The following is a 13,179-nucleotide window of genomic DNA, read 5'->3' as shown; positions in this document are numbered from 1 at the left end:
GAGCTGGAGAGGTGACATGGGAAATAAATATGTCAAATTTTTGGCTATGCAATTTGGTAGATGTGAACACACAGAAAGACTGTCCAAACAGTACTACAAACCCTTTAATATGTAAAACAGTAGGTTAGCTCGAGTTAGATTTAATACGTAAAAATAACCGATCAAAAGAAATTTAGAAACCACTTCTGACTAAGTATGCAGGTTGCTGGCTCCCAACTTCACTGACCGCACACTTGTGGCAACTCCATGCCCCACTAGGTAGTGAAACAAGAATCCGCATATTGGGCTTGCATCTGCAACAACAGCTTCCCTGTTTCCATTCTTGACAGGTGCCCCAATATCCTGTGTGCCATTTTTGAAAGACCACCCCACAGGGGGAACATGCAAAATCACCAGTTCAAACAGGATTGTGTAGTTCACTTAGCAGCAGCATCGGATACACTCATGTAGTATATTGCTCATTGTTTCAATAAGGAAAACCTACCATAGTGTATATCCTTTTCAAGCATCTAAACTGAGTTCAACAACTTTAGCACCAGGCACAATCGGGAATATACACTTAGGCCTTGTTCACACCATGTGCATACATCTGTTCTTCTGCATGCGTTCTGCAAGGAAGTTGTTACAATGAGACAGAAACCCATAGTAGGAAGCAAGTTAATGAAAAAATTGGTTACAGGCCAGCCATTAATAGTGGATGTGGATTATTTTTGGAGTATAAGGATATAATTTAGTGACAACTTTAAAACAGACTGCACCTGCATTTATTGTTGTTACCACAAGCATATGGCCAGTACGATGGCTCAAACTATACCTATAACAGGAGGCTACTTCTGCTCTGTAACCACTGAGACCTGTGACCAGCATCTAAGCAGACTGTTCTGTAGGTGCAAAGTAACTGAGCCTGGGACCTGTTTGGGGAAATCTTACATAAAACTACATCTTATTTGTGCAGTCCCAAATATAAGAGGGTATAGTATACATTAACACATGCTTGAAGATCAGCACAAAGTCTGTACAAAATATTTTTATTAGCAGTAAACAAACAGCTCATAAAAAAAAAAAATAAAAATGTACTTTTCATGCTTAAGTATTGTCCAGAAAAAAGGGTTGTATAAATAATGTTTCTGTCAAGAAATGTCTCAATGACTTTGTACATAAGGCCTCATTCACACAGGCGTAGAGACCTGTGGCTTTTGCACTCAGGAAATGACAATGTTCCATGCAGCCTGTCTATACAGTCACTGCATTTCTGAGCATGTCACAGTCAATCTTCATACATTCATGTTTGAATCCAGAGCTGTACACCAGTTACTTTCTGCATGTAGATAATCTGTGTCCAGAGCTGTGCTTCCATTTCTGGATGGATGGAAACACTGGCATGTGTGAGGATCTGCACAGACGTTGCGTTTCTCAGCATGCCATAGATTTTCACAGGCAGGCTGCAGCGAGTACGGTCATTCACCGAGAGCACAAACAACCCTCTGAATGGAGGTACAGGTTTAAGCACCTGTGTAAATTGCTTTTTTTTTTTTTTTTTTTTTAAACTCCGGTCGCACAAAAAGGAAAAAAAAAAAAAAAAAAAAAAAAAAAAAAAAAAAAAACTTGACTGCAGTCAGCATACCTTTGGTGTGCTTGTTGGTGAATACAGACATGCAGAGGTGGTCACTAGGCAGTAAAAGAAGTATGGGAATATATATATTTTTTAATCATACTTGCTTAGGTGAATGCAGCATTGGTCCGATGCTGCATCTGTCCCCCGCCGGCTCTAACACTGCCTATCACTCGGTTATCACAGCTCTCTGCTCTGCACCCCTGTGCTCATTGGAGAACTGGGCTGTGGAGGGTGCAGAAGCGGCTCGCTAAGAGGCTGAGCCAGGTGCAGGTCTAGGCATGTGGGCAAATCGACTTCACTGATCTTGCCCGAGCCTGGACCTGCTCTGATGTCAACAGGCTTCAGCCTGCTGTCTGCTGAAAATGGGTCACAGGAGTGCAGGGCAAACTGCACTCTTGTGATCCACAGGAGAAGTACAGCTAAACAAGCTTTGGCTGTACTTTTCCTTTAAAACTAACTTATAGCAATGCCTAAGTATATGATATGTGTTTGGGCAGCTGGTGAATATTCTCCAGCTGTTTTGTCTTGAACCACCTGACTAAGAAAAGTGCAGTTCCTAATCACTTTGTGGGTGGTGCACTGGCTTTCAGTTTAAAAAAACGAGTACAGCTGCATTACATGGCAGTTTTAACTCTACTTTAAATTTATCTTTAAAATTATAAGTAAATTGGTACATCTACACTGTAGAATAAGCTTAGTAAAACAAAATAAAAATTGTGGTGCCAATAAGCTTAAAGCAAAACTAAAAGGTTAAATACTTACCTGTCCAACCGTCACACTCACTGCTCACGGGTTGCACCATCCCTTATCCCTCACCAATTTTACCTTTTCCTTATCGCTCCACTACTTGATAAGGACACTCCCCCTTTTTGATACAATTTAGTCCTGATTGTTCCCATTTTTTCTGTACTTCACCCCACCCACACTCCAGCCGATTGATTTGACAGGTCTCCCCCAGTCGCCGCCGTGGGAGGCTTCACCGGGCACGCCTTATGCCCCAGTAGCAACGTGACTTTGGTAAGCAAGCAGCCATATATCTACATTACCTTTCCTTCTCCGCCTTTATTTAATTGCATATTTTCAACTAATGTTGTTTATATTTTTGATGTTATCGCCACTGACCACATGTCTATTTTCAGATGTACTTCCTGATGAAGCGGGTCCTCCCGCGAAACTAGTTGAAGTAACATTTATAAAGCAACATTGCTGACCAAGTCACCTGTATTTTAATCTATTGTTATGCATTTTGTACAAATACATTTTTCGTAATTTTTTACGTTTGTCTTTATAGTTTATTCTGTATGTTCTCACATTGTACTGAGAAAGTCCCCCTGCTCTAGCCCCTTGTGAACCCTGGTTTGGGACCAGGTTCCCAACTTCTATTGTTAGTTCCACTTTAAATCAGATATGTTTTAGTTTCCACTGTGCATGCACGCATGCATTTAATATGATGGAGAATTCTTTCAACTATAAAATCTGAGTGGGCTGGTTCAAGACTAATAGCAGTGCTCATCTACAGCACTATAAGGCAGTCAATGGGGGAGGGAGGTAAGTGAATAACACATAAAACCACATTCCTACTTGAACACACTGAAAAATAGTTATTGTGCAAGTCTGTTTCCCTTTCAAAGAAGCTGCCAGCAGCATATTTGGACTTTAAAATATAATATAAGGTACAACACTAGACTATTCTATTCTGGTACTTCCTGTCCAGGAAAGATCAGATTTTTTTTTCCACCCAATATGTGTATTCATTTGCCAAATCTTCACAAGTGGCACTAACTGAACAATTTTCTGGGGAAAAAAATGGCAAACATAAAAAGGAATTTATTGAGATACTACAAGATTTTTCCATTCTGCAGTTAAAGGCTATGTTTGGTCAATTAAAGACAGAACATCAGCACGGGGGGGCTGTACTTACAATTAATGCAAAGCGTCCCATGTTCTGCAGGCTGCGGTTTTAGTTGAAATCCTCTGCCCTCATCTCCTCGCAGTGGTAATCTTCCATTGTTGTATGGGTTAATAGGAACCAATGGACCTGTTACATGCGCACTTGTCAAGAGTGCCAATTATGCCTGCCCTTCCCACCCCCCTTCCTCCATTCACGGAAGCCATACTATAGTTTCCAGCAATGAGATATGCTCTATGAATGGAGGCACAATCCGATACTCTTGATGAGAGCAGGACAGGTTCCCTTGGCTTGTATTAACCTGCGGTACCGGAAGATTATGGTTGCGGGGGTGGGGGGGACCAGTGAACTGCTGTCTGCAGTACAAGGGATACTTCTCTTCAATTGTAAATATAGTGCCTCATGTCTATTTTTTTTAAAACATTTTTGACCAAACTTAGGCTTTATATTTAAATCCGATTATTACATCTAAGAAAAAAAATTCAAAAAAAAAAAAAAAAAAAAAAAAAAAAAAAAGCTTGCACTTGCATTGCATTGTAAACAATATGAAAATTTCAATTACATATTAATATTGAAATACTTCCTATCACCAGAATTCTTTTGTGTGTTATGTGAAAAGTTTTTTTGTACATATATGGCAATGCATGATTTAAATTAACCAGCCCTTTGAGGGAGGAGTTGCAGGATGATTCCTACGTAATAAACAACGAAGACCTGTTTCCTAACATCTCAGTACTGGACCAGTAAGCAGTTTGAGAGCACAGCCAATGTGACATTTCAGGCACTCACAAAGCCCAAGTTCCATGTTATTTTATAGTCTTGCTAAGATTGGAAAATCCAACGCCGACACAGGTCAACAGCACTTTCTCTGCTCCTTTACGCTCTTCATAGGTCTTGCTCTCAATTTTAAACATGATCTGGAAAAAGCTCCTCAAATGCCGCAGAAACTCAATCCTGCCAAACACACAGGAAAACAGAGTGAAAAAAAATGAATTCCCCATTTCAGCAAATTAGGAACACTCCCTCCTTCAGTTACTTGGCAACACTATGCAGCTTTCAGACAGCTTTATGGATTTAGTCACTTATCAAAAGCTACATTTTAGAATTTTAGGAAACACCATGGAATGGAATACAAACTAGCATTTGTTAACAGGAAAGATAAAGCGATAAGTATGCGGCAACATTATGCTTCCTATGAGGTTTGTATTCTGTCCAGTGAGACAAAGTGCACAGTCAGTCTTTCGATGGCACCACCATTCTTCAGTTATCACAGTACTGTACCAATTACATATACAGTACCGGTACCATGATAACCGAAAAAGGACAGTTCACATTCTCAGACTCCGCCAGGGAAATGCTGTTCTACAGTATAAAAAAAAACACAAGTGATCACTAGAAATTCCCACTGCCCCCAGCTAAACATAAAATCTAGGGCTATAAAGGAATTAGCTAGATCAGCAGTCAATACATCAAAAAAGCAAACTTACGTATAAGGAGACAAAGGTCCAAGCAAGACTTTGGAAACATCTTGCTGCCCCAGGGTCATAAGCAGCGTCACCAAGCTCTGATTCACTGAATCCACACATCCTCCCTGAAAAACACAAACACGTGAGTCTTTAGATTGTGGTCAAGGGAGAGCAGGCCCCAGGGCTGGGTACAAGAACAGCAGACAATGAATTGTAAACACAGGGATTTCTTACACAAATCTTTAAGCTTCAACAATCAGCGCACAAACATCTTGTGGCAAAGACTAGTATCTAAGGGCATTTGGTTGTTAACCAAAAAAAACGTTAAGGAAAATCAAATCAATAAAACTAGCAGCAATATTTATTTTAGATATTCTGGCTCAGTGATTATGGTGTGTTGTAGCTTCACTGCCCCTTAGTGGTCAAAACTGAGAACTGCATTCTTTTGAAAGAACAGAAGTTTTACACTACACAGTCTCTGTGTAATCCTCAGAGCTCGTTCACACAGGCACATAGCCGAGTTTGACAGGCTGCATGGACTGATGCATGGTTCTAGGCACACAGACTCTGCGTATTCAGCTGTGCGGGTGAGTCTGTACAGCTAATGGGCATCCATTCACTTTTATATAGGCTGTCTGCACACAGCTCATTGTTAATAAAAAAAAAAAAAGTGAACAAATGGCTCTTCACGCTGACAGAACTTGAACGAGCATCTTTGCAAAAAACAGGTGAAGGCAGTTTATTAGAATTTATAAGCAGAGACCATAATACTGATGACATATAGGTACAGCATGCAGTTAAATGTTGACTGAAGAATATGTGCAGCAGCCAAAAACCAAGCAGGTTATAGGCAAGCCTAATTAAAAAGGAAAAAAGACAAAACATACTTTCATTTTATTGCTACAATATGCTAGCCACTGCTGAAAACCGACTTAAAGTTACTAAACCCAGGCCACTGCATTCACTATATCTGGTCTTCCACAGTAAACACACAACATGGATATGCAATTATTTTAGTAGATATAAACTGCTAAATACTTTTCTCATCAGCAGTATATAGCAGTCTTGTGATTTCCATCAGTTACTTATGAAGCTTGTAGGAGGAGTTTTCAAATTGCACTGAGCTGTCCTATGAGGCTGCAGGGCTCCTGACCACCTGGCTGGACAGTGCTAATTGGCAATACACACCAAACTGAGCGTGTGCAGCCTGACTTCAAAGGTTCAGTCTTATCCATACTTTTCCAGGGGGCCGGTGCAGGAGGGGGAGAATATGTGCATACAGGATCAAGCAGCCTTTTTAGACAATGCAGAGGATTAGGTTCCACAGTGAGTATAACGAGCATGCTTTACTGCATCTACAGACTGATTTTATTGTTGTGGGTTTAGTAACACTTTAAATGTCTGCAAATCCTAAAAAAAAATAAAATAAAAAAATAAGAATTATTTCAGAAAAAAAATAAAAAGTTTTAGCTCAGAATGAGTAACATAGTTGGCGAGGTTGAAAAAAAAAAAAGGACACAAATCCAACCTGTGTGTGTGCGCGCTTTTATGTCAGTATTACATTGTATATCCCTGTTTGTTAAGGTCTTTTAGGTGCTTATCTAATAGTTTTTGAAATCATCTATACACCCTGCTGAAACCACTGCTTGTGGAAGAGAATTCCAAATTCTTACCACTCTTACAGTAAAGAACCCTCTACGTAGTTTAAAGTTTAACAGCTTCTCTTCTAATTGTAGTGAATGATCGCGTGTGTTTAACTGCTTCCCGACCAGCGCACGCCGATATAAGTCGGCAGAATGGCACTGGTGGGCAAAAGGGCGTACAGGTACGTCCCCTTTAAGAATCGGCTCCGTAACCATGTGCCCACCGCGTTCTCCGTGACATCGAGTCCGGGTCTGATCGTGTCACGGAGAGGTAGAACGGGGAGATGCTTTTGTAAACAAAGCATTTCCCTGTTCTGCCTAGTGACAGGACAGAGATCACTGCCCCCCCCCACAGAATCACCCCCTAGGACACTTAACCCCTTCATCGCCCCCTAGTGGTTAACCCCTTCACTGCCAATGTCATTTACACAGTAATCAATGCATTTTTATAGCACTGATCGCTGTATAAATGACAATGGTCCCAAAATAGTGTCAAAAACGTCCAATGTGTCCGCCATAATGTCGCAGTCCCGATAAAAATCGCAAATCGCCGACATTACTAATAAAAAAAAATTAATAAAATGCCATAAAACTATCCCCTATTTTGTAGACACCATAACTTGCGCAAACCAATCAATATAAGCTTATTGCAAAAATATTTAGAATACATATCGGCCTAAACTGAGGAAAAATTTTTTTTTTTATATATATTTTTGGAGGAGATTATAGCAAAAAGCAAAAAATAATGCGCTTTTCTTCAAAATTGTCGCTTTTTTTTTCTATTTGTGGGAAATGGACGTCAATTTTGTTTCGGTATACGACTGCGCAATTGTCAGTTAAAGCAACGCAGTGCCAAATCGCAAAAAGTGCTCTGGCCAGGAAGGGGGTAAATTCTTCCGGGGCTGAAGTGGTTAATATCCCTTTCGCTGAAGTTTTATCCCTATTGTGGGGTCACCAGTATGGTATTTGTACATCATATCCCCTCTCAAGCATCTCATCTCCAGGGAGAATAAGTTCAATGCTTGTAATCTTTCCTCATAACCAAGGTCCTTCAGTCCCTTTATTAGCTTTGTTGCCCTTCTCTGGACTCTCCAGTTCCACCACATCCTTCCTGAGGACTGGTGCCCAGAACCGGATGGCATACTCCAGGTGCGGCCAGACCAGAGTCTTGTAGAGTGGCAGAATTATCACTTTATCCCTGGAGTTAATCTACTTTTTAAATGCATGCCAATATTCTGTTGGCTTTGCTTGCAGCAGCCTGGCATTGCATGCCATTGCTGAGCCTTTCATCTACTAGGACCCCCAGGTCTTTTTCCATCCTAGATTTCCCCCAGAGGTTCTCCCCCTAATGAGTAGATTGCATTCATATAATTTTTGCCACCCATAAGCATTATTTTACCTTTTTTCTACATTAAACCCCATTTGTCATGTACTATAGTTGCCCATCCTATTAATTTGTTCAGATCTTTCCACAGGTTTCCACATCCTACGGAGAAATGATTGCCCTGCTTAGCTTAGTATCATCCACAAATACAGAGATTGAGCTGTTTATCCCATCCTCCAGGTCGTTTATGAATAAATTAAATAGGATTGAATAAATTAAATAGGATTGAATAAATTAAATAGGATTGGTCCCAGGACAGAACACCAGGGGACCCACTTTCCACACCAGACCATTCTGAGTAATCCCCATTTATCACTACCCTCTGAACTCGTTCCTGAAGCAAGTTTTCAATCCATGTACTCACCTATTGGTCCATGCTGACAGACCTTAGTTTGTACAGTAAATGTTTATGGGGAACTGTATTGAATGCCTTTGCAAAATCCAGATGCACCACATCTACGGGCTTTCCTTTATCTAGATGGCAGCTCACCTCCTCATAGAAGGTTAATAGATTGGTTTGGCAAGAACAATTCTTCACAAATCCATGCTGATTACTGCTAATGAAACCTTTTTCATTAATAAAATCTTGTATATAGTCCCTTAACATTCCCTCCAAGAGCTTGCAAACTATTGACGTTAGGCTAACTGGTCTGTAGTTCCCAGGAATATATTTTGGGTCCTTTCTTAAATATTGGTGCTACATTGGCTTTTCTCCAATCAGCTGGTACCATTCCAGTAAACATTAGGAACAATGGTCAGGCAATTACTTGACCGAGTTCCTTAAGTACCCTCGAGTGCAAGCCATCTGGTCCTGGTGACTTATTAATGTTAAGTTTTTCAAGTCTATTCCTAATTCTATCCTCTGTTAGCCATGAGGGTGCACCTGTGATGTGTCATGAGGATAAACACTGCAGTTTTGGTTACTGAAGACCCCCCCCCCCCCATTTCCCTTGTGAAGACTGAGAAGAATACATTCAATACCTTCGCCATCTCTCCATCTGTTTTAACCAGATTCCCTTCATTATTCTTCATGGGGCCAATATGATCTGACCTCCCTCTTTTATCATTTATATACTTAAAGCATTTCTTGGGATTTTTTTTACTCTCTGTACCTTTCGTGTTCTATCGTAGCTGCCCTGACATTTATTGAGGTTTTATTTGTAAACTTTTCTCCACTCTTTTGTGGCTGCCACCATCCTCCCACCTCTACAGGAGGACCTTGAATAAATCTGCCTAGTTAATGTGCCGCATTACCACTCGCGGCAGTTTCCTACTCCGCAGGAAGCTTAAAGTGGAAGTAAAGGCATAACCTAACTAAACCTACTCTCAGCCACATTCAAAGGCTAATTTATCCAGCCCTGCAAAGAAGGCAGCTTCAGTGTGTGGGAGTATATAGGAGAGGCAGCGGACAAAGGAAGCCCCATAGTAAGCCTATGGGTTATGTTATTTCCTGCTCACAGAGGCGCTGCTGGAGACCAGACCAGAGCAGCTTCAGAATAGTAAGTATAGAGTTTTTTTTCTTTACAGGGGTAGAGAGTAGGTCTAGAGAGTCAATTAGGTTTAGCCTTTACTTCTACTTCAACCCCTTCGCGCTGACCGCCCCCTGGCACTTTAAATGTTCTAAAAGCCAGGAGGCAGGCATTCGGGTCATGCAATTGACTGTCACATGATCGGAAAGCTCCCAATCGCAAGTATGCATTGGAGGCTTACCGATCCTCGCCAGCTGCCGTGCATCTCCATCTATTGTCCACCGGATGTTACAGGACCTTATACTTTGCTTATCTTTTAGTTTGTTTTTTTTTAGTATCATGTATATTTTTTTATTTATTTATTTTTACTAAGGCCCCTTTCACACTGGGGCGGTGGGGGCGTCGGCGGTACAACAGCGCTATTTTTAGCGCTGCTGTACCGTCGTTCTTGTAGCTGTATTCGGCCGCTAGCGGTGCGGTTTTAACCCCCGCTGGCGGCCGAAAAAGGGTTAAAATCCCTCGTACAGCGCGGCTATAGCCGCGGTATTGCCGCGGTGTCCCATTGATTTCAATGGGCAGGAGCGGTTTAGGAGCGGTGAATACACCGCTCCTTCACCGCTCCAAAAAAGCGGTTTGCAGGACTTTTTTCACCGCCCTGCCTGCGCACTGCTTCAGTGTGAAAGCCCTCGGGCTTTCACACTGAACAAACAGCGGAGGCTGTTTAGGGGCGGTTTGCAGGCGGTATTTTTAGCGCAATACCGCCTGCAAACCGCCCCAGTGTGAAAGGGGTCTTAGTGATTCTGCAATTTATACATTTCTTGTCCTAGAATGGCAACACTCACCCTTTGTACTGTATCTATGGAGAAGCAGCATAGTCACCCTAAATTGCTTTCCTGATAAGGCTACAAAACACCTCCCATTCTCTAACACATAGGGAGAGGAGAGGTGTGATAACACTTTTAGGACACCAGATTTCTGGCAGGCTCAACAGGTATTTTTCTGTACTTTTAGTAATGTACTTTGCTTGAAAAGAGAGAACTAATGCAGTCACCACATCTAAGGACTGGTGAGTTGCAATACACAAAGATTCTACAAAATTAAGGCACAGTAAAAATTCCAGACTGACTTATCAGATTTCAAATGTAAACCCATTACACAAAGTTAATATAAGAATTAAAAAAAATCCTGAGAACAACTCTGCATACATATTAGTATTAGGCCCCCATGTACACTGGATGTTAAGCCATGGTGCATGGAGCGCTGGCATATAGCTGTTGGTGGAGGGAACAGGTGTCCTATCCAGCCCTGCACCTAACAGCTGCTGTAGCTGGATGGTGCACCAAGTAGCATGAACGTTTAGAGCATGTACCCAGAGATAAATGCCGGAACGCAAGAAGTTCCATGTATTAGTTCCTGGGAGCATACTGCGCTAAACATGCACTTGCAAAAGGAGAACGCGGGAAGTAAATGGCTTCAGCCAGGAGAACAACAACTGGGGCATGACTGTTACAAATGCAGTACCATGCAGTTTGGTGCTGCGCAAATTTTATAAATTGTGCCCGAGGTACTTTTTCCGTGTTCCGGCCCCAAGAGGTTTTCCTCAGTGAGCAGATTATACAGGCATATGAAAGTTTTTTTACAGACTCAAAACGTAAAACACAAACACACACACACACACACACACACACACACACACACACACACACACACACACACACACACACACACACACCGGTTGAACTGGGTGATCTTTTTCCTTTTTTGATCCCCCATTACCTTTGCAACAATTATCAGCTATGAGACTAATGATGAAGGGAATTGCACAGCAACAAAAAACACATTTTTTAAAGGTGGCAAAAAACCATTAACACTAAAAATGAGCCACATAAAACTGAGCATAGTTAATGCAGGGCACTTGTCTACACCCTTGTTACATAGACTGTTTATATCTATGAAACAAGGGTGTAGACAAGTGCCCTGCATTAACTAGTTTGGAGGCAATTCTTTTTTATGTAAGAGTTATGAACGATATGTTTCCAACAGCCAGAACCCTCTGCCAATTAATAAAATTCAGCAGAACGCAGACATAAATGTCATAGCGAGTACACGTGGTGCAGGATTTAACAATAAGCGAAGTTTAAATTCTAAACTGAAATAAGTGCCAGATTCTTTTGCATTCAACTGTAAAACCTGTCCATTAACCTAAGACACAAGTATTTGAGGTACCACATAATGACACATAGAACCCTAAAAAAAAAAAAAAACTTTAATTTTGGATACAGCAAGGGAGGGTTATAATCAGTGTTTTTTTTTTTTTGTTTGCCATCTGTGTCCAGTTGGGGAGATTTGCCTTCACTTCCTGTCCTAGAGACAAAACATGAAGAGAGGAAATCTTTGCAATTTAAGGGAAGCTCCCTAGGTCACCAGAACTAGTATCCATTGGATAAGATTGGGAATCACCCGAATGAGGGCACAGAGAGCAAAAAAAAAAAAAAAAAAAAAGGGGAAGAAGTTTTGCCTTTAGTTATACTCTATTCCATAAGCGACCCTTTCCAGCATTTCCTACAGGAGGTATAGTTATTTCTCTGCGGCTTGCCCCTGCACTTTAACCACTTGCTTACCAAGCGCTTACACCCCCTTCCTGCCCAAGCCATTTTTCAGCTTTTAGCGCTGTCGCACTTTGAATGACAATTGCGCAGTCATGCTACACTGTACCCAAACACATTTTTTAAATATTTTCTTCACACAAATAGAGCTTTCTTTTGGTGGTATTTAATCACCCCTGGGTTTTTTTTTTTTTTAATAAAAAAACGAAAATTTTGAAAAAAGGTTTACTTTTATCCGCCAGTAAAAATTTTTCACCTTCACGGATGTGCGCTGATGAGGCGGCACTGATGGGCACCAATAGGTTGAACTGGTGGGCACTGATGAGGCGGCATTGAAGAGGAGGCACTAATATGCCTCACTTATGGGCACTGATAGGTGGCACGGATAGGAGTTACCGATGGGCAGCACTGATTGCCAGCACTGACTGGCATCGCTAATGGGCACTGATTGGTGGCACTTGTGGGCACCGATTGGTGGGCACTGTATGTTGACACTTTTACTATATTGTAATCAGGGCACTGATTACATTCCTACATGTCCTCCTGCATGGAGATGCCGCTGATCGGTTCTCCTCACCACACACTCTGCCAGTGTGAGGCGAGGAGCGCCGATTACCGGCACTTCCTTGTTTACTTCCTTCCTTCCTTGTGATTGGACACAGCTGATCACATGGTTAAAGTCGCTGACGCGGACAGAACAGGGACATGTGTGTGTGTGTGTGTATAAACACACAAATTTCTGTTCTGTGAGGAGTGACAGATCATGAGTTCCTATTAGCTAGGAACCACGATCTGTCATTTCCTCTAGGTCAGTCCCCTCCCCCTACAGTTAGAAACACACACAGGGAATGCAGTTAACCCCTTGATCGCCCCCTAATGTTAACCCCTTCCCCGCCAGTGACATTTTTACATTAATCAGTGCATTTTTTATAGCACTGACTGCTGTATAAATCACAATGGTTCCAGAAATGTGTCAAAAAAGTGTCCGCCATAATGTCACAGTCCCGATAAAAATCACAGATCGCCATTACTAGTAAAAAAAAATTTAAAAAAATAATAAAAATGCTACAAATCTATCCCCTATTTT

General features: G+C 41.5%; 1 protein-coding gene across 2 annotated transcripts in view; it reads right to left on the bottom strand.

Moving 5' to 3' along the window:
• Positions 1 to 1,011: 1,011 nt before the first annotated feature.
• Positions 1,012 to 13,179, bottom strand: part of RCL1 (RNA terminal phosphate cyclase like 1) — a 64,122-nt gene continuing 51,954 nt past the window's right edge. For both annotated transcript variants that reach the window (XM_073634990.1, XM_073634995.1), the window contains 2 exons: positions 5,012 to 5,115; positions 1,012 to 4,478 (listed from right to left, as the gene is read on the bottom strand). In XM_073634990.1, coding sequence (XP_073491091.1) covers positions 4,331 to 4,478; positions 5,012 to 5,115 — 252 coding nt within the window. In that variant the 3' untranslated portion in view covers positions 1,012 to 4,330. The remainder of the gene's footprint in view (positions 4,479 to 5,011; positions 5,116 to 13,179) is intronic.

This window comes from Aquarana catesbeiana, linkage group LG01 (genome assembly GCF_042186555.1).
Source record: "Aquarana catesbeiana isolate 2022-GZ linkage group LG01, ASM4218655v1, whole genome shotgun sequence".
Taxonomy (NCBI): Eukaryota; Metazoa; Chordata; class Amphibia; order Anura; family Ranidae; genus Aquarana; species Aquarana catesbeiana.
The sequence above is the reverse complement of the archived record's forward strand: the minus strand, read 5'-3'. Positions and strand labels throughout refer to the sequence as shown.